The 23,137-nt window shown below is 37.6% G+C and overlaps 1 protein-coding gene across 1 annotated transcript; it reads right to left on the reverse strand.

Annotated features, from left to right (window-relative positions):
- Nucleotides 1-3,188: 3,188 nt before the first annotated feature.
- Nucleotides 3,189-18,311, reverse strand: LOC118771580 (atrial natriuretic peptide receptor 2-like). The gene is made up of 23 exons (XM_036519590.1): nt 18,273-18,311; nt 17,667-17,757; nt 17,046-17,174; nt 16,534-16,670; nt 15,992-16,096; nt 15,749-15,851; nt 15,424-15,569; nt 14,916-14,988; nt 14,692-14,836; nt 14,086-14,172; nt 13,713-13,856; nt 13,485-13,606; nt 12,454-12,598; nt 11,925-11,973; nt 11,725-11,826; nt 11,025-11,144; nt 10,610-10,703; nt 9,788-9,875; nt 9,277-9,416; nt 7,383-7,535; nt 5,884-5,982; nt 4,865-4,956; nt 3,189-3,296 (listed from the first exon to the last, which is right to left on the reverse strand). The coding sequence occupies exons 1-23, from the start codon at nt 18,309-18,311 to the stop codon at nt 3,189-3,191; spliced, it is 2,511 nt and encodes an 836-aa protein (XP_036375483.1).
- Between the last annotated feature and the right edge of the window lie 4,826 nt (nt 18,312-23,137).

The following is a 23,137-nucleotide window of genomic DNA, read 5'->3' on the forward strand; positions in this document are numbered from 1 at the left end:
AAGTAAAAGTAGCATGATTTAATCAGGTGCCTCATTTTTCATTCAGTTTGCACACAGAAAAAAAGAGATAAACCAAGACAGATATTATGAAAGATAACACATATGTGCTGGGTGAGGGAAGAAATCCAAAAAGGCTTTTAGGCTGAGCCTCATGCTATGATGAAAACTAGGTCAGTAAAAATAAATAAATAAAAAGAGTAAAGAGAAATGAAAACATAACAAACAATTAAAGAAAGAGAAAAGAATTATGTGACGATTAGGAGATGGAGGTATGATTACGAGGAATGCAGAGATTAGACAGGCAGAAATTAGTGGAGCTGGTCCTTGATGAACATTTTAAAATGTTTTTTTAAGCTGTTTAGGGAGGTGGAGTTTTTCAAATGACTGGGTAGATTATGCTAAAAGAATTGTTTTCTGTATTTTATTGAGAATTATTGTTTTACATAATTTGTAGCTGCACATCTATAAAGGTAGTTTTTCTCCCAAAAAAATAAGTTATGTAAGTTATCGTTATTGGGGACAGCACTGTAAAGCAAAATCATTTTGAATGTCTTGACACTTCGTTCGGATCATATGATTTGCTGTCTCTTTAATTGTTGTTTTAATTTTAATTGGTTTACAGATCACATAGCCTGGTATCTCAGGAAGGCTCATTTACATGTTTGCAGGAGGTTCTGTCCACAGGAAATCCTTTGGTCCATTCATCATTATAATTGTAGTTACTACTATTATTGTGACAGGAGAGTGAACAGGTTGATCAGTCTCTTTGTTCTTGAACTGTGAGTGGACCGTCATGGTGGGTCTTGGTGAGCACTTTGTCAGATTTCCTGGAGTTTCCACTGCCCTGAAGGACCTGGTGTACTTGCATATCTTGATCATAATTTACTCTCTGCAGTGACCACACTTGATTGGAACCTGTCTGAACTTGGAGATAATTAACAAGTAGGATTCTTTACGATTAACAACAATATTGGGAAGCAATGTACCCTAATGTCCTACTCCATGTTAGCAATAATATCTCACCAAGGAAAAATACACAGAGCCACAATTTTTCAATAATTTAATCCCATATATAACAGTATTACATCCTCTCTAATGATCTGATATTCCATCTTCATTCTGAAAATCTCCCTCTTAATCAACACACTTTTATCAAATAGCAATTGTTAATGTTCAAATACTTCATATTGTTAATTTATACCTAAGGATATTTATGTCATTACATGCTGTTCAATGTGTGTTAGCGAGAAGGAGAATAAGACAGAGGACTGCATTTTGATACCATTCTACCAATGTACATTTTATTGCCATTTTTTTTCAACAAAGGAAAGAGAACACTGACTAGTTTTATAGAGGAATATACTGGATTCAGTGCCTTGTGCTCTAGTTCTAGCTGTAACCAATTCTCAATGGGTTTTAAAAATAGAAAATTTGAGTAAAACCCTTTACAAGAATAGCAGAATTACAGAACTTTAACATGATCCTACTCCCAGCCCTTTTAATTGAAATCATAAACCAAACTGACCTCAAATCAAACTGAAGACTTACATACATCTGCACTGTATGCTTCTAATTCTTGGTGTAAAACTTTACACTCCTGAAGATGCAGACTGTGAACTCCTTACTTTTTGAGCTGCTTTGCCATTTTTACAGTTTTAGAATTATTTGGGATTTGAAAGTTGGATGACAATGTTCTAATTGTGTGCAGGACACAATATTGTTTTAAACCATCAATAATCCCCACCAGTTGGAAGTAATCTTAGTTTATGGGATAATTAGATTCGTATAGTTGTGTTACAAGACAAATTGTTATGTCTATCAGAAGAAATGGTTACAAAATTGACCATCAACCCTTTCCTCATTGTATTGTTAAGAGAAGAGATGTATGTTTTTAATAAGTACTTTCCATATGTACAGATAAACTTCATGATTATTTGGATATTCCACAACTTATTTCTACCTAAATATGACCATAAATTGTATATATTGAAAGGAGACCAAAACAATGTTTAAAACTAATAAACTTGATACAAACATCAAAATTAAGTACTTGTATCAGTCCCATTCATCAATATCTTCAATTTTATTTGGACAGATTGGAGTGTATCTTGAAATCACATATGCATGTGGAAAATAGCTGTGCATCTTTAGCTATTGTCTATACATTGAGACTGAAACCTACATGTGAACATCTCACACATGTACATATCAGGTATAATTTTGATCAAAAATGGATGGTCCTGGCAGTTTTCAGTGCTATGTAAATCGAGTCGCGCACATTACTGGGAAATATTTTGAAACATGGAATAAGAATGTATTTTGCCATACAGGTGGTCGCATAGAAAAATGCTGCATAAATAGAAAATTATAAAAATGTTTTTCAAAGTTTAAGTAATAATAGTCATCTGCTTTTGAATATAACTCAGTATGTGCTGTTGTGTCAAATCTATTAAGAACAGGTGAATTTTTTTCAGATGTCACATTGAGAAGTGCGTCTACATATGGTGCATTAGTATTATTGAGTGAATTTAGTAACAGACCCACCATTCTCCAGTTATGAAGATAAGGAAGGTAAGAAAACATGTAAATGGACAGATTGGAGCCAAATCCACACACATTTCACTGAGTGCCTTCAAGTCACAATATAGCCCATTATTTTCAGCAGATTTACACACAAAGCTAACAACACCTGCAATACTACGTATTAACCTAGAATAACAGTTGAACTGAACTTTGTACCTATGTATGCATTCATTAAAACAAGCACCCTAAAATAACAATGGAATTATATCATTATTGTACTATTCAATGTAACAATGATTGTGGTCAGACAATAAAGTACAATATAGAATGCATTTCAATTAATCTTTGGAATTCAAACTGGCAAATATACTGACATGAACATTCAGACACAACCAAGTCTAATCTTGATAATAGTTATATTAGTTGTATGTTATAATTAACACTACCTAATTACAATAAAATTACACAGATTTACCTTTACTTCAACACCTTATATGAATGGAAAATCAGTACACAGTAAAAGTCCTCAGTGCATTGCTCAGATACAAATTGTGTATGGAGTTGAAGGGTTTTAATAGCAGTAGCACAATCTAGATCTTGATAATGATGTTTACCATTCAGATCCATCTATATCATAACTACTACAATGAGCAGACAATCAAAGGTCAGTTGCTAACGGGGACTGGAACTCCACGAGGTTCATTACTTTTTCCTGATACATCTGAGGGTCCCCTTTTGGCTTCCAGCCACCAAGTCGTCATTTCACCCTTGCCCTATTAAAGAAACATTAATGAAGTATGAACAAAGAAACAAGTGAATGCGAAACTGCTTTCTCTGCTCAGGTCTTGGCTCAGGAAAAGTAGGGTTTGTAGGCGACAGGGCCTGGGCAGCATGTGTTGTCCAATGAATAGTAAAAGGCAGCAATTAAGTTTGGTAAGTACCCAGCACAAAGCAGCTGAGGCCCTTCCCTTATTGACACATGCAACCCAGCTGGGCACGACGTGCCCCGGGCCCTCCCTCTTGGGGCTTGGTTCTTTCCCCCTTATCTTCTGTCCTTTGGCTACAGAACATGGGGATGAATATCAGTGGAATAAGCCTGAATGATTGCTCATGTGCGGAATCATTGAGATTGCCTGAACCTATTCTAGTGCAAATTAGTTTACAAGGACTTGATTCATCGGTTATTAAACGTTTTGTTTAAATTTTGGTTGCCCTGGAGTATAAAAAGAGAATGTTTCAATGTACAAAATATATATTTGTTTCAATAATGTGATTCAAATAAATAAAGACAATTTTTTTTTACAGAAACTGGGAGATAGTAATAGTAACACTCAGCCTAGACTGTTTTTAAATTTATGCTAAGATGCTATGTGTATTAGTTTGTTCAATGAGCTATTTTCAAAAGAAATAACCCTGTAAACAACAGTATAACTCTTGCATTCCCTGTTTACCATAAAACCAGTGACTTTTTGGACAGTAAAATAGCTGTGTGTTCACTTAATTTCTTTTACAGTCAGGGTTTTTTCCCCCAGACAAATAGATGTAAAAGATAAAATGTACTTGCTCTCATGACTATTTTACATTTTTTGAGAGTTAGTACACCAGAGATTATTACATGTCTGCAAAGCAATTCAGTCCTGAAACTAACTCATAACAGTTCAAAGACTTACACTATATGGACAAAAGTATTCGGATGCCTGACCATTACATTGTAATGACATTGTATTCAAATACATATACTTTAATATGGAGTTGGTCCCCTTTTTGCAGCTATAATAGCTTCCACTCTTCTTGGAAGGCTTTCCACAAGATTTTGGAGTGTTTCTGTGGGAATTTGTGCCCATTCATTCTGTAGAGCATTTATGAGATCAGGCACTGATGTTGGACGAGAAGGCCTGGCTTGCAATCTCCGTTTCAGTTCATTCCAAAGGTGCTCGATGGGGTTGAGGTCAGGGCTCTGTGTGGGCCAGTCAAGTTCTTCCACACCGAACTCATCAAACCATGTCTTTATAGTCCTTGCTTTGTGCACTGGGGCACAGTCATGTAGTCCCCAAACTGTTGCCAAGTTGGAAGCATAGCATTGTCCAAAATGTCTTGGTATGCTGCAGCATTAAGACTGCCCTTCACTGGAGATAAGGGGCCTAGCCCAAACCCTGAAAAACAGGTGTGGCCAAATACTTTTGACCATATAGTGTATCAGTTGTGCTGATACACTATATTGTTGTTGTGTAACAGTTGTGCTTTTTGTTCTTAGACTAAAGTCCTAGCATGTCTACTATGTGGTGTCATAAATGCTGCACTGGTACAACTGGACAACAAAAAAAAGGGCATGTTCTGTTACCTTTACATTCAGTGAGCCACGGCAGGTCAGAATGTATCCTCCTAGAGTGTGCAGCATGTCTGCAGTAGCGCCACTGCACTGGATCTTTAAAGCTGCAGAGGCATACACAAATGGTGTTCACAGAATGATGGCACCATGAACATTTCAGAGATGACTCTTAATGCCTTTACAGATTCATATTCGGAACATTATGATTTTTTTTTTTTTATTTCACTGTCAAAAATCTCTGTGTAGAGCAATGCTGAATTGACATACTTGAACATGTATTGTCAAGTTATTTTCTATGGTCTGCTTCCCACTGACGTTGCAAAGACATTGCATTGAAAACACATAGTATTCTGCCCCTCCCCCCCACCATGATAAAACTGCATCAGGAGACCAGAAGACAAGGCAGGTCTGCCATACAACTGAGGGTCAGCCTGTGCAAATCCCGCTTGCATCAGAAGTATGATTACATATCCCCCAGGGAGGCTACTCCACTGCCACTAGGTCACATTTGCTGCACTGTGAATGATGCACTCAAGGGAGGCAGGATACCCTCCCCTGCCACATCACTCCTCTGATGAGAGCACATCTATGACCAACTACAATGCGCTTAATCAAGCTGATTGAGAAATCTCTCATTCTTCACTGTCTTAACAGGGGTTCTAGGTTATAACTGTGCATTATTATCACACAGTTTCTATATATTGAGATTGTCAGGTAGGTGTGACCACATTGGTCCTTGCCATTGTTGAGGGTAAAACTGTTTTGATTTGCTGCCTCATTATGAAAATTCTTAAAAGTGGTGGGGTCTAAAACAAGACATACATAATCAGCACATGAATACAGACAGCACTGGAACCTGGAGCCCATTTTATGGTGCATTTTGGGATATTTAATATATACAATAAATTTTTGTTTATAAAGTAGGGAAATAATATCTCTGGATGTATTTCAGTATAACACCTTATTGTGTACCCATACCCTATAAAAGGTGATAATATCTACTTAAATATTCCACATCCCTTATTCTGTACCTTCACTTGTTGATTCCATTCTGGAAGCTGTATTCACTGTATCACCAAATAAACAATACCGTGGCATTTTAGTCCCAACAACACCAGCAACCACAGGGCCTGGGGGAATACAGAATAATTAAACTGGAGTAAGAGATGTCTTTGGAAATGATGTCAAGTTAGTACTTTCTGTCCATTGGAGTAAGCATAGCTAGGTAAACAGCATCAGTGAAGACTTAACGTTAAACATATGGGTTCAATGTGGCTGCAGTCAGCATGACATTAAATAAACTAAAGCAGGTATTACATAATAAATAAAGCTAAAAGCTAAAACACTACACACAAATCACATGCCAAATTACATGTTTCTTTCTTCAAAGAAGCTGCAACATAACATACCAGGAATGTAAATATATGTAATATAATTATGTGGCTTTTACCAATAGACTATGCTAGCAAAAATGATATAATTTAAAAAGACAGAATCCATCCATCAACTTTCCTGGTTATGGTCACAGGAGCACGATGATCTGACATTAACCAATATACCTCTTTAATAAGAGACACTACATAAAGCTATCATAATTGGGACAGCAGACACCCTTTAACATTAGACAGACTGGCAGACAGACAAACATGGATGGACTTGTATTTGTATTTTTGGTGCACACCATGGAATACACATAGGGAAATGCTTAACACAAACCAATATTAATATATTACAATGCATAAACCTACCTATTTGAAAATAGAATTCAGGACAATCTTATACACCTCAAGATACAGAAGTTTTAACAAAGGTGTGTTTATGAGGAAGAGCTCAAAGTTCATATTCATAGTGTTATGCTTCCAAAGTGCACGGTCAACTATGATATCATTGGCAGAAACATGTGAAAGTCCTCTTCTTTAATGTGGTGAGTTGACTAGACAGACTAGCAAATGCTTTGGAAATAAGGTATGTACACATATGTATGTATGCAGGCACTGAGTTACAGCTCCTACATGGGGGTGTGACTGTCTGACAGGGTCAAGTCAGAAAAACCAGTTATACCTTTGCTCTGAAAACAAGTATTGCGCAAACTGGAGAGGAACATTTATGAAATGTTTCACCTTTCTTTTGGTCCTGAATGTATATGATGTTTTAACTCAAAAAACAAGATCTATCCCCGGTTTGCAGAGGTTTGAACACTTTCTTGCACTTCACATAGGCTTTAGTCAATTTAATAGAATTCATAATAGATGCCATTAACAAAATCCCATCCCAGCTGTATCAAGATCCTGCCAATAAAATATATGCATGTGACTAGTTATATATATGTCAAAGTGCACTGTAATATTATTCCAAAATAACAAGTCTTCATTGTGAGTTTGACCCATTACACCTTACACCTGGATATTAAATCTTTCATCAAACTTTGCAAGACCTCATTGTCACTTTTATCACATTGTCACAACTCAGACAATCGTTTAGTAAATCTGTCTAAGATATCAGTCACAGTGATGGACAGGAGCAAGCATACCTGAGTGGATACCAGCTCTTATCTTCAGCTGCGTAGTGGGCTTGTGGGGGATTTTAAAGGTGTGGCAGACACTAACCAGATCCAGAGCCATACTGGCTATTTCTCCTGCATGGTTAATGCCATTTTCATTTGGGACACCGGAGACAACCATGTCTGAAGAAGAAAGATTTTGGAAATATATTCATACATTTATTTGTTAACATTATGTGAGAGTATCAACTGAACTGTAGTTCAGACTTAAAGACACATTTAACAACCCACCAATTATGAGCGCATCCATATGTGCAAACAAATGCGAAATATATTGCATTGCATATATTGCATGTATTTTTACTAGGGGTGTAACGATTCACCGATTCGAATCGGAAACCGGTTTGACGTTAAAGATGCGACTACATCGATACGTGGACACCTGGATCGATCTAAATGTACCATGAACCGGTCGATGGCCCGATTATAATAAAGTTATGATTCGGTTGACTAAAGCTTTGCTGCTAATTCTACTTTAGATTCTACTATTATATATAATAATATAATAATTCTACTATTATTTATTTTTTATTTTATGTATTTTTTTATTTAGCAAGCCATATGAAAATATTTAAATAAGTGAGAAATAGCTACCTGATGTCACCTTAGCGAAGGTGGCAACATCAGCTGCTTTACCCTGTCAGCATGAGCAGTTAGGCATGTTGAGCGCTTCCATGTGATTCCGTTACATTTACCGTAAAATAAAAAAAAAAAAAAAAACATGTGACGTCTATTTCACAGAGCTTCTCTTTAACACCCCCAGTGAACATTTGTTTCTCAAAACTGCGGCAAAATGTACCCGAGACTACGTATTTGTGGCTCTGCAAAAAAAAAGTGGTCAGAGGTACGTATATCCCATGAGACCGGGTTGTGTTAAAATGTTGAAATAAACATCAGTTTCTTGAAAAAATGGTATAAGGGCATTTTGATTATTATGACGCAAAGCATAATTTATCCCATCTAAATGCTCAACTTACCCGAAAATGGGGTGATAAACTAAATAATGGGATGCGATACACTGGATAAGCCAAATGACTTTATTTCTGGAGATGAACAACTACCAAAATTATACATTGGTGCCGTTGTTAAAAAGAATCATGAATTCTCCTTAATATGGTAATGCAAACTGTAAAAAGCAATTCATCTGACCGCACTCGCCTCTAGACGAGCCTGCTGCATTTCAGAATGCAGAGAAAAATATACAATGAGGTGCAGAAGTGGCTGCAGCTTTCCTGCAAAAGTGTGGAAGCAGGGTTTGCCCGTTGATGTAGATAAATATCTTTAAGCTACGTAAGAGTCAAATTATTCAAAATTTGCAATGACTACGACATGCAACGACGTACCACATGTGGAGTCTTTATGTCAGATCTAATATAGGGTAATTATGGGGCTAAAAATTTTCGTTTGGCTCCTGTTCTACAGGTATTCCCGATAGCGGAGCTAAAGTATCTTTATTACACTTTAAGCATGTAATAAATGATTATAAAATGATGGGCACATACACAATTCATTTCACATAGAGAGACTTTTGTAGGTGATAATGCATATATGTATTATCACCTACAAAAGTCTCTCCATGTGAAATAAATCAATTTTTTGGCTGTAATCAACATTTTATTCTATTTCCCATCAACAATGGGAAATATCCAATTTATTGGCATGAACAATAATGATTATTTCAAATTTCAAAGACTATTGTACTGACTCACACTGATTGCTCCTCTTTAGCAGTTTACAGAGATTGTAATGATAGTAAAGACTCTGATAAAACAAGCCAAACAATTAATTTCGTGAATCAGCTGCTCCTTTTGCCCTTTAATTTGTCCTAAGACAAATGGCTTTTCAAATTTACAAGCACACTTACAAGCGTCTCCTATGGTCTCCACCTTGTATACATCGTAATTATCAATGATGTCATCGAACGTGGTGTAGAGCTTGTTGAGGAAGTCCACCACCTGGTGTGGGGTGCTTGATCCCGAGAGCTGCGTGAAGCCCACAATGTCACTGACATCAGGGAGAACAAAAGCAGCATGTCATGCACAGAGCTCCAACTCAGTCAAACTGCAAGGTGAAATTGGTAAAAATGTAAAACATAATGAGTGTAAAATAATATAAAATGGCCATTAGAAGTCATCTATTTTTATACACTTACAGCATCCACTTAACCATAAAAAGAATACAGTCATGACTGAACACATTACATGGTTTCATTTCTCAGCAAGTAAACTTTTTAAAAACACGGACTCATGACAAAAACTAAAATGCTACTAAATTCTAAATGACACTCCAGTCAAATAACACCACAGCATACTGGACATCACAGCAGACTTTCATAACTACACATGCAACAAGTTCACAACATTTGAGAGACCTGCCTGAAATAGACGGTAGCATTAGAGTAGCTCTGCGCCTCAGCTGTACGGCCTTGACGAAGGTCGTCAGCCACGGGCTTTGGTAGCATACCTGGGACATTGACATTTGTTTACATGCAGAATGAAATAATTGCAAACAGTCCCAAGACTCCCCATTGCTCCTCTTCTGCACCAGAAATTGTATAACATTGTTTTTATTTTACTTTTTTATTTTTTTTTTTTTTTTTTTTGGGGGGGGGGGGGGGGGGTGTTTTTGTTTTTCCCTATGTGAACTAAAAAAATATATGAATATCAATGAATTTCAAGTCAGACTGACTGACTCTATGAGAGCATGGGAGAAAAAAATTCTGTAAACAACATGTTTTGCCAGTTGGTAATGCTAGATGGCACTATTTACTACAGCTTCTCATGAAGATCCAGGATTGCTTCCATTGCTCAAAAATAGGCGTTAACTATTACAGAGGATAATACTTTAGGCAGTATTTTGGGCAGCACTGTGATACAGTTGTAAGGAACGGGCTTGTAATACAAAGGTTGTTATTTTGATTCCCTAGTGGGACTCTGCTGTTGTACCCTCGGGCAAGGTACTGAACCCAAATTGTCTCAGTAAGCTAATTGTCTTAGTAAGCTAAGTCAATCTGGATAAGAGCATCTTCTAAACTAATGTAATGTAATTTTGTTTGAACAGTGCACACAACTGTTTTTTAGAAAGTGATATCGCAAGCAGAGATATTGGGCATGAGCAAATTCAGTGATGATAAAGTGATGATCCCACTTACAACACCAAAACAATGAATGGGTCAGTGGAGGTTCTTTGGCTCTTACTGTAAAGCAAGCGGTCTGTCTTCTGTTTTTCTTGGAGAAGATCCTGAGTCCTTTCAGCCACAATAGCTTCTAAATGTTTGCTGTATTTTTCCATCTAGAATTGAAAAAAAGTGTCCAGCCCATGCACAGAAGAGTGTAAAACAATAACATTGGCAGCAAATTTTCACTCAAAGTCCTATTACTATACTTTGAATCATGAACTTAATTTTAATTCACCTATTTGACACTGTACTGTATCTTTCAAAATCTTAGAAATTATGAATTGCCCTAATATGTAGAAGGACTACTCTATCAAAAATAAGTGCTTTCATAGAGGACTTTAACTTATCAACCTCCATAGTTTAAAACAAAGACAAGCAAACCAGAAAGAACCAGCAAATACTTCAAAGGTATAACAGGTTGTTTAGCATTTTACCAGATTCATCATCATGTCCACGGGGCTGACTTTGTGAGGATTCATTTTATCCAGCATCTTCTTCACTTGCTCAAAGGTTGGCCTCATGGCAATATTATGAGACCAGCACTTCTTGATCAGCTACACAAAGTTCAACTGTAGTTTAGGAAAGCATCTCATAACAACATTTTGTTGATTTCATATTTCATAGTAAATAGATTTCCTATATCCTTCTATATTATGTGCATATAATTTACTACAATGCAAATAATGAATGTGAGGTGAGGAAGTATGTTCTGGGGTAAGATGAGGATTAATAAGTGTGATGTACCAGGAGAAGATACCAGCTTAGTCTTACAAATTAAGTGAGATTTGATATTGTTCTGCCATTTTACACTAAACGCTAAGAATATTTCACTTTGACTTAATATTGCTCATAATAATAGTTCAATTGGATAGAAAACTACAATATCTTTTGATGCTGATAGTTTTAAATGATAGTTTTTATCAATGCTTTCTGGTTGTTTGTCATCCATAACATAACTTTGGTAAAACCTGAAATACACACTGGAAATGTCAATTTTATTCACACAATGTTAATAAACTTCCTTGCAACCTTTTATACAGCTGTAGTACAATAAGGCAGCAAATAATGACTCATAGTGTTTCCTTTTCACCAATGCTGAAACAGTATGAAGCAAAGTTATCCAGGTTTACAGACCTCACAATAATCTGCCTCGTTTGGACAATCATTGTCTGATTTCCCAGTTTTCAGTTCAGGGAGAGGAGGGCGCCACATAACATCCAACTTCACAGCCTCTGTCTGTCCCTGATAGAGAAGTCAATGACACATTTAATTGGGGACGGTTTTCCAGGACACTGGTAGAAGCAACTATCTGAGGAATCAGCCTGCACACTTACTGAAATAAGGTCACAGCGAGTTGCTATCTCAACCAGGATAATAGAGTAACTAAAAGGGGGGGAAACAGAAAGTCAGAGAAGGCAGTGCAGTTTGGATACAGCATCACTGTCCTTGGAAATTAAGATGCTAATGATTCAACATATTCCACACTTTGTATCATGTTCATTTGTTTTTTCTTTGCATCACTTCTGTATGGTTTGAAGCATGGTACCTGTTATTACAGTGCTTTATGAGGGATTGACATGTTGGTCTGTCCTTTTCTGTGTTCTGTTCTTCATGGGACCTTATTACAGTATATGCACCTTTGTAAGTCACTCTGGATAAGAACATCTACTAGGTGACAAAATGTCACACATACAGTTAAGTATGTGTGTAGTTCATGTAAACAGTGAACCTTTACTGGAACCAGAACTCTGGAACTCCAGAGCTGCTTTGCACTTAATACTTTAACCTAGATCCTCAGTCCATTATTTGAATACCACATTGCATGCTACCTTGCTGCCTGTTGCACAAATGTTCCGGCATTACCTGTATACGTCAGCTGTTGGAGTGACACTGAGGCTGGTGCCCAGCAGGACTTCTGGAGCACAGTATATGCGGCAAATGTTTTCACAGTGGAAACCATTACTGACTGGTTCAAAATCTTCTTTTCTGTAAGCTGCAAGGCCATAGTCTAGATAAAAACATTAAAAGGTTTGTCAATAGTTGTCATTTATCTTTTTTACATATTTCAGCTATTGTGTTTTAGCTTTATTAAATGGAAATAGTATAGAAAACAAATACGCCATAGTACATTTGTGCACAATTTGTTTGGTTATCTGCAGGACTACAACTATCAATTCAACAACAGCAGACTTTAGGCCTGCATAAACATCTGCTGTGTGACTTTTTGTTTTTTTTTTTTCCCCATATGCAACTCTTTTGGAATCGTGATTGGTGCATTTGGCTTGCCTCATCATGACAACCTTTGCAAACAGCTGAAATATGAGGAATGAAATGCTTCGAAACACTCACACCAAAGCCAATGGCTATATTTTACATCACAGGTCACAGACAGTCAACCACAGTGAAGAGGGTGGAAACTGGAGGATAGGAACTACTCCATTGATATCATCCAAGCAACCCATCAGTACCTGACCAATTGTAGTGTGTGAGAAAAGTGAAATAAGGAAGGCCTGGCCGACCTACCGCCCCTGTGCCTGGTGGAACGAAGCCAATTTGTTCCACTGCTATGGGCTTCCAGTCATTTTGGATAGATAATGTGGCCGATTTCAAACCCAGGCCATAGGGCTCAGCCTGCACTCAAAAGCACCTTGCAGCTTAGCAACTCTGGATGCCAAAAATTATTTTTAAATGTTAAGGAATCCTGTTAAGGCTTTCCCTGTCGTAATCTATTGTGTGTTTTATATGCATAATAAGTCAAGTGATTCCTTTATAATAGTTCACATTTAAGACATTGACATATATTATTTTACATGTGGTAGATACATCAAATGTATACATATTTTAGCTTTAGCTGACAGGCAGTAAATATTGTACAGTAGGGTTTTTATAATCACCTGAAATCTTACAAACCCAGCGATCATCAATGATACAATTTCTAGAGTGAAGTCTCCCATGAAACGTCTTGTGTTGGTGGAGGTATGCCATCCCACGGGCTATGTCAGTAGCAAAGGACAACCTGGGTAAGAAAGAAAGCATGTTTAAAAACAACAGGGCACCAAATAAAGAATTCACCAAAAATGCAATGCATGGAGAGGGACACGGTAACTTATGAATCATCTTACCGAAACCCCCAATTGATTGGAACATCTTCATTCAAAAGCACATCAGCCAGGCTCCCCTTGGGACAATATTCTGTGATGATGCTTACGTAAGGAACTTCAATGGATCCACCAATAAATTTACACAGGTTGGGGTGATCCAGCTCCCTGTTGAATTACATTATAATTAAAAGCCACAATGAAAAACCACCAGCTCATTAATCATTGTTTTATGACCTATAATGAAGTGAGTGTATGAGGGCTGATACGTCAGTGTACGGGTTTAATACGTCAGTGTATGGGTGGGGAAGTGTCAGTGAGTGAAAACTGATGTGTCAGTGTGAGGAGTTTGATGAGCGAGTATATGAGTTTAGATTGGTGCATATCTGCTGCTTACCGCACTTCCTTAACTTCCTTCCTGATTGTTTTGGACAGTGTGAAATGTTTCTTCTGTATGTGTTTCACCGCCACCGTTCTTCCATCGCTGTCAGTAAACACATAATGCAGTGAACTGGCTAACAGCAGCAAAAACAATTTAGCAAAGAGCCCACCCTTATGAAAATGTAATGACTGTTAAAGTGTGATATTAAAAATACAAAGTTATGAGTCCAATTATCGCATACATTTTAGAATATACATTATATCCATTTTCATAGGTAACTTTAAAAGTGGCTACATAGTGTTTTTTTTTTACAATCATCACTGTAAACCTACTTGATTGTATGAAACTGACAATCTTTTATATATTTGGATATTTGATATATAATTTTAAACTAAACGTTTATTAATATGCACTCCCTTCTACATAATGAATGAATGTGACGACATATAAATACATACTGTAGCAGTGTTTTATAAAGGAATAATTTCAGAGCTAGGGGTTTGTTTTGCTATTGTCACACAGAACGTGCCCAGACTTTCAGTTCTTCCTTTATCAGAGGAACAAAAACACCAATACTGCAGGTTTCATCTGTCACATCCTCATGGGGGCTGATGCACTTACTAAATGCCTGGCTGGATGAAGCCCTGTTTGAAGGTGGTGTTGGCTACAGTGCACACGGTGACATCTGTAGTCCTGCTCACACTGGAGTGACTCTTCACTGGCTGGAGGCTGGTCGTGCTGCAGAACCCCATGTAACACACTTTACCTACAGGGCCAGAGCGATAGTCATCGTTAGATCCTCAGTGCACCCATTTCATTTTGAAAATTTAGCTGTGACGTCTCACCAAACATGATGTTTTTATAGTTGATGATCCAGCTTTCATCCCAAAACATCTTCTGTTTTTGGTATTGAAGCCACTGAAACAAAAGAATTATTTTTTTCACATTAAACATTTACACATTTTACTTTCTCACATTAAAATGCAGATGTATGTTTCATTGTGTTTTGAATGATAATTCCACTGCTTAAGATGGGCTGAAACCTGTCACAACTGTGTCCTAACCATTTAAACTGGTCTAAACTCATCTAGGCTGTATGTATGTAATGTAGCTGAGAAAATCCAAGGATCATAACCCTGTATTCATAATTATTCCTATTTATGGTTGGTTTGCCTCTCAGCTACATCCAATCATAAATATGTATGTTGCCAATGTGTGTATCAGGGCTACTTCATCATAATATCATAATAATAATGCTACAAAAAGTGTGTTAGAATGTATGAGTGTTAAGAGCTCTAAGGTCAGAATCATTGCAGATTAATCATTAATTCACACATCTGCATGCTGTCTCACCACCATGGTTAAGATGAATCCACTGCAGAACAAGGCGACTGGGAGTCCAATGGCGACCTTAATAGTGATGGACATGGGGCAGACCCCGCAGTCTGCCGGGCAGGTGAGACAGCTCTCTTCCAGCTCACAGATGTCATCACCACACACTGATGACACGCAGCATCCAAACACAATGAATTCCCCATCATTATTTACATTGTAAAAACCTACAAACTTCCTTGATAGGATTTGCATACTTTGACAACTGTGTGAGGAACTTGTGTAATGCTCTAGATGGTATACACAATACTGTGCATGAATGATTTGTTGACATGAAGGTGCTTACCTTGTGCACTGACGACCAGAACCTTGGACTCCAATGCTGCGTGCATCTGTCCCACTTTGATATGAGCAATCACTGAGGTCACCCCTACATGGACTAAGACCACCTATACAAGATGGCAAGCCCAAAATGATATAGATAAAATAATTTACCTCAATATAAAGGCACAGCATATGTGAGCATAGCACACAGCTAACATCAGCCATGTTTGAGGGTATTTTTTTTTTTTTTTGCATAAGAAGGCACCTTCGATGTCCAGTACTGCTGGCTCATCTTGCCTGCCTTGGATACAGTATGTGTCACAATCTTGCCATCATCTGGGATCCAAGGGCCACAGATCCCCCCTTGCCTCTGTGTAGGAACATTAACTGGAATCAGACCAAACAAACTGTAGTTGCTCTTCACAATCACACATCCCTTGAAATTCCCTGTAATTAAGGTCACCTTACGCATTCACAACATACAACAATCTATCTGAGATTGGGGCTTAACGAATGGTAATTATGGCCCAGAGTTCCACTGCTGATGAGCCATACTTGAGGACTGCCGCCCTTCTTGTACTAATCAAATGTTTTACTACTGTAGCCAGATGATTACACACCCAGTGGCCACTATGCGCGCCTATAATTACCTCCCAGCTGCTGATGTAACGGCCCTGTTTGTTTGCACTCTGAGAATGAGGAAAACAAGAATGTTGCTGCCCTCTCATTTTGCCTCACTCTCCTCAACACACTCAAGCCCAGTAATAACTGATTAAGTAAGAATAAAGATTACTTTGAAGCACTGACCATCAGAGCAAGAGGGCAGGAGTGGATATTGGCGTGGTACACACAACAGTTGTGTTCATTGGCGTTGTTCCAGTTCGAGGGACACTCCTGCTCATGACAGAACCTCTTGGCCTCAGATGCATTGCTGAAATGAGATGGCATTAATTTCTCCTGCTGGTGGCCTACTGTTAGCATACGTGTCAGCAGAAGCTCGCGCACAACATGTACCGGACACACAGATGCCACAGACACAGACACAGAGACAGGATGTGCTTGGTCCAGGGGAAATGTTCCGGGGTTTACGTTTGCTGTACTCTCCTAGTGGTTGAACTTCCCACCCCAAACCGCACTGAGCTGTGCCAGTAAATGTTTAATTATGAAAAGCTGATGGTTAATGTAAATGTTTAATGAACCACCGTGTGAGAGTTTGGAGTGTATGCATTACACTTGTACCATTGCTATGACTTTCTGTGTTATGAGATCCTTGTAAACATCAAACATTCTAATCAGATGTCCAGTTTAAGCTCACCTGAACTTGAAGATCTTGTTTTTGACTGCATACTCGTAGAAGGAATCTGCCGCAGTGACAGAATAGGTGACGTTAAACTCTTCCCCATTGGTCACTTTCTCTGGAGGACGTTGGACCCATCCCATCTCAAGTCCTGTGGACAATTATTTTCACATACTTTCTCTCTTCTGGATGAATTTATGCATTATTATTTTTTGTCTGCATTAGTGCCTGGATATTTTATTTGCACATCTGGAGCAGCTCATAATAATGACATAAGAAACTCAGCAAGTCATTTTTTAAAAATAAACTTCTGATCAAGAGTTTTGCAGAACAACCATCACAACCATATTTCTGTTCTACAACTTCACAAAATGTAGTCGCCCATTGGTTTTCCTGTTAAAAGGGTGACGCTCTAATTGCATGACATACATCAATGGTTTATTGCTAAGGAGGAAAGCAGTTGTAAACAACATTATGCACCAAATACAAGTCGTCATTTGTGGCTCTTATTGCAGTCGATATTAGGCTAAGTCAATTAAGGTTGCTGAGAGCATTTTACTGTGCAATTTCTGGAATTAAGAAGTGAACAATCCAGCAACTGCATTTATTAATATTCATGTAGCAGTAATATGTTCAAACTCACCCCCACAGTCAATCATATTATAGTCATTTGGCTGTAAAATGGGCCAACAGTCATACTCTGTGTTGTCCAGATCATGCCAACAATCCACAACCTAGGATAAAAAAGCAGAACTACCATTAATACTACCATTCAAACCATATACAAAAAAGTAGGACATGACTTCTTTGAATCAAGAATTTCAGTCTGTAAGCCACAACTTTAAATGACAGATTTCAGACTACTTCAGTGAACCTACGTTAGTGTATGTACTGCAAAAAAAAAAAAAAAAAAAAAAATACAGATCATGTCTGCCAACGGCAAGTGTTTTTGACATTGAAAGAAAGCATGGGGCTTTCCTCGGACCTTAAAAACAAAACACATTCCTTTTGGCCGTATCTAAAAAATTTCTCACCGATCACGTTGTACTTTTCTCAAATATAAATGCTCAAAAAACCAAAATGCAAACCTTAAAAAACAAGTCACACTGAAACATATCACAGAGGTGTACAGAGGAAACATTGCTTCTCTAGTCACAATGATGGTGATAAATAATAAATCCAGAGCTTGGTTACCTTGCCACAGATTCAGACTACCCTAGCACTAATATGGTTTATAGTTTGTACTCACCCCGATGAGGAACAAGGTAAGGGCTGTCCTCAGCGCCATGCGTCCGCAGCTGGTCTCCTCCTCGCGCGCTGACCGTATGTGAGGGTCTCGCTCTCCCCTCCTGGCTTTGGTCACCCCTAATTGTTCAATCAGTGAAACTGCACTCTGTGCTGAGCCCTGTTAATTACTGCCAGGGCCACTCTTGTCCCACTCTTCCCCTCACTAAAAACCTTGCCTCACCTTCAACTCAAGAACCTTGCCACATTCAATTATTTTATTCGTCTAGTTGTTTTAAAGGCTTAAAAACATTTATGTTTGGACACTCAGTGAAACTGACTGACTGCATTGATTTTATTTATTAAATTAATACTTTTACAGTTGTGACTGAGAAGAAATACAGACTTCCATTCTCAGACAAGTATACCCCCAGCCCCTCCCAGCAACATCATCCCAACATTATTTAAATTATGATGTGAGAAAAAGCTTAGGGCCCCAGTTCTAAAATCTTATGAGTAGTTATGCATTTTTGAATATCTATCTGAAAAAGAGAAGAACGTTGATCTGTATCACCAATTCAGATCATGCACATTCTTGGAAGATTTGCCCAAACATATCTAACTAAACACTATTTCACACAACTGATACAGCTAGTTTATTTGGATATTCCAAACAGAAGAACACATAACCATAGGGCACAGTTAATATGATCGATCCAGTTATTTATCAGTTTATTGATTGCACCTGGAGGTATGCTCTTGTAACACTACCACCATCTTGTGGTTAATTTTTACATTAGTATATAACTGTTCATAGAAACAATACAATGACTCAGCTTTCAAAGTATTGTTAATATATTTATTTATATTTAGCCACAGCACATCAACAGAGACTATTTTACTCTTAAAATGGGTTGAAATGAGTTCAGCTCATCTACCAGTTCAATAAAATCTTGAGCTACTCCAACAGTCTTCTCAGTCTCAATAGTGATTAAAATGTATGCATTAACACATTCAGGTAGTTATAAAACTCACTAAAATGAAACAGTTAACCAGGCCCGGTGCTATGGGGTGTTTAGGGGTGTATTGCACTCCCACACGGACTTCAATGCACCCTCAGTTGTCTCCTTATATCCCGATGTCTACATAATATGTATGACTTTTTGTGTACCCCCGTGGATTGCATTTGCACCCCTCTGTTTTTACACCTGGCACCGAGCCTGCGGCAGACTTATTTTCATTTTGAATACAGGAACACTAGCTACATAACACCAGTTTCCTAATCATACTACTTTCATTATGTATTACCTATTATTTCATGTTATCATTATTCAACAAATCACCAGTGTGCAAAACCAGGAGAGTGTGGCATGAATACCGAACTAGACTTTTTAAAGGCCTGCAGACAAGCCAGCTAATATAGCTGCTTTCCCAGAGCAGGGGCTCAGTCCTTAGTTTACAGTACAAATGACTATGTGACCATGCTAGCTAGCTACTGTATTACGTTTAATAGCTTAGTACATAACTATCTTGATAAACTGTGCATGATACACTTAGAGCAACTTTAGAGGAGAAAATCACAGCAGCTAGGTTGCAAGGTAATGGACTTTGTACAGGCATGCCATTCATTTTCCATTGTGAGGAAAGAAAAAATAATGCATGATTTCAAAGTGCAAAATGCAAACATTAATGAAAATGAGATGGCAAACCACACAGTACAGCTTTTTTTTACAACTGCCTAGCTAGTGAGATAATTGGCCAAGGTAGGGTTCAGTTACAGTGACACTGATGGCATTTGTTTACTGTAGAATGTCACTGATATTAACAAATGAGGAAAAGTTTTTAAGATTCTAACAAGAATTGCAAAGTTTTTCAACATACAAGGCACAATGACCCACACAAGACAACCTAAGCTTCAAAGTTGTGGAAGGAGAAAGTAAAGGTTTTTGGAAGGAATGCATACATAATCATAGCTACAAGTAATCCTTACAGATAACAGTAGTCTCAGCATACTACATGTACAGACCAATATTTCAACTTATTTTCAAGTATTGGAATCTAACCATTTTATACCTAAAACATGTTACTCTTCCACTTTGGGTGTTACATGAAGCAGGTCATTTAAACTTCAATGAGCATGAACATGAAAGTGGTGTTTCATCCCGTCTGTTAAACTTTTAGAGGTCTTAAATACACTCAATTGCAGTGCAGTTGTACAAAATGTTTTCTACACCATGATTTAGACTGCATATTTGAGGGAACAAAAACCAGAGTATTTTAAGTATCAGGCAATGGTAACATTAGTTTTAGGATGGGTGAAGGTGATGATTGTACTGGGGTATTATATGGACACAACTGGAGCCACCATAACTCCTAATTAAGTCCTAACCGAAATTGTAACCCTTAAACTGCACTTCAGAAGTAAAAACCATATTTAACCATATTTAATTAGGCATGAGTTAAAAAGGAACAGTTGTTGTGTTATATTCCTCTGCTTGTACAAGTTATACAGGTTTAAAATATTGAACTATTTCAACTTAGTTAATGTACCATTGTATGCCACTTAGGAATCATATTCATAGGACTTTTTTAAAGTAGTTACTTAAAAGAAATGCCAAAGATAGATTCAGGGACTGAACAGCATTTTCATGAGGATTTACTGATTTAGGTTTCACCAAAATGGCAATCATTTCAAAAAAATTTAGTCTATATAAAAAAACTATCAAGTAATAATCAATCATATGAAAATGAGGAATCAGAACAACATTTTATTAAACATCATTCAAGAAAGCAACACAAAATTACACAGTGGAATTCCCCATCCTTTTTGAAAAAGAGAACCATGGAGATAATACCATCCTCTTGAAGGAAGCAGAGCATGTGGTTTGTGGAACATCAGGAAGAGTTTGACAAAGCATTCAAACAGAGTGGTGATTCTCGAAACAAGTATGGCCTGTTCAAAAATGAGAATCTCTGTACTTTCAAGACTGTGCATAAAGCCCTCACTGATTATTTTCCACAATTCAATTCAAATCTACCCATAAGCATATACATTTTTTCCACACAAACAGCTAACATAGAGTATTATTTCAAATAAAATGTCAATCCACCCAGAATCCACCCCAGAAAAGACAGTGCGCAGATAATGAGAGTTGAGAATTGAAACTGCAGAAATTACCTGAAGATGTTATTTACACATTACCACATTAATTTACATTTACTGACAAGTATAAAAGAGAGGTACCACATGAGGTCAGACATTTATCACAATACAGAAATCAGTGTGTACAGTGTTATACCCTTTAAGCATGTATATGGTGTAAGTATGATCCACTCGCAGAACAAGTTTTGAACATTTGTCAATATGAGAGGTCACTATGGGTACATGCAGATAAACATGAATTAAGGGCTCTATGCAGCACGGGCTCAGGCATTACACAAAAGCAGAAAATCTCATCAAGGCCTGATGGGAGAAAGGTAGCCGGAGGATTACACTCCCAGACATATCTCCTGACATGCTGACCCACAGAAGACAAGTGCTATTCATTGTCTTTGCTTCTTTGCACTTTCTGCAGAATCAAGCTTATCTGTTTTGTTCCTTGGCCATGCAGCAATGGGCCATTTGGTGAGCACTTACATTCTAAAACACAAAATTATGGTGGAGTGGTGACATTGACAAATTCACTTTAAAATTAGAGAGCTGTTACATAAAACAATGGATTGATGAGTACTTCAGGACTCACAACACAACAGAAGGCACACATTTCTACAAAGGGGGAAATATTTCAAGTGCATATTTTACAATCAATGTTGTTTAAAATATAATATTAAAACGTTGAACAATTGTACACAATTGTTAAGTTTGTAACTAATGAATCCCCTCCCTTCAGCTTCACAAAAAAACATTTAAAAAGCAATATGTCCCGATGTCACAATATGTCAGAAGACAATTTTATATGGATGTTACTTTCCACTGCTGTACATCTGATGTAATGTGCAAGAAAATATTTTCTTGGAAGTGAATTACATTAAGACATGGAAATGTGTGAATCATTTAATACTTGAATTGCAGAATTGCAAGAGGGGTACCATATGGTTTCTGCATAGGCAATAACCTTTCCAGGCCACCAAAAAGCTGCAGCAAGTTCACACATTAAAAATTGCACTGCCTTTCCCATGCAAGTGTCATACAGTACATATTTTATTTTCTAAGTTTAGAAAATGACCTGATTATCTCCATGGCAGCGAAGACCATCCATTAGTCTTTCCAAACAATGAAAATTATGTTGTCCAAGGCTTTAAACAAGTGCCACTTGAGAGCATGTAATCTTGTGCTCATCTTGAAGGGCAGAGAAATAAATAAATTGGCCAGATATTCTGACCAACAATGTCCTGCAGTGATGGACAGTTTCACCTTGAAACATATATTTACAATTCCACAGATCTTCATGTTTGTTTGTTTGCGCATGACATTTATCATTGAAGGTCATTAAAGGTAGAGGCAGTTCACCTTTATATGATGATGAAATCTGCACCCTAAATACATCCCTTTGTTTACATTTTCTCCTGTAGACACAGGGCTGAATTCAATTTTTCAATTCAATTTTTTTTGTATAGCGCTTTTTACAACACAAGTTGTCACAAAGCAGCTTTACATTGTTCCCAGGCCTGAGACCCCCTTAATTCGGATGCTTCAGTTCCTTAAACAGAGTTCGACATTATCTGAAGTTCAGTTCCTCCATTTTACCTATCACTGCATGTCTAAATACACTCACTATGCTGCACTCCTCTGTTGGGTTGTAATATCAGCACCCCTCTCCTCCCCATGTCTACGCTTTCCACAACTGCTTCAGGTTTCTGTTAAAAAGAGGGAGACTATCTAACCGAGAC

Source organism: Megalops cyprinoides, chromosome 2, assembly GCF_013368585.1.
Source record: "Megalops cyprinoides isolate fMegCyp1 chromosome 2, fMegCyp1.pri, whole genome shotgun sequence".
Taxonomy (NCBI): Eukaryota; Metazoa; Chordata; class Actinopteri; order Elopiformes; family Megalopidae; genus Megalops; species Megalops cyprinoides.

Bases quoted from the DNA above. Each gene is read 5' to 3' on its own strand.
- LOC118771580 (XM_036519590.1), bottom strand. From the start codon at position 18,311: ATGGCGCTGAGGACAGCCCTTACCTTGTTCCTCATCGGG. The intron at 16,097-16,533 runs GTCAGTGCTTCA...GTTCCTACACAG, and splicing joins CCTGCCCTCTTGCTCTGATG to AGGCAAGGGGGGATCTGTGG. The intron at 11,145-11,724 runs GTCTGTAAACCT...AACTTTGTGTAG, and splicing joins ACGAGGCAGATTATTGTGAG to CTGATCAAGAAGTGCTGGTC.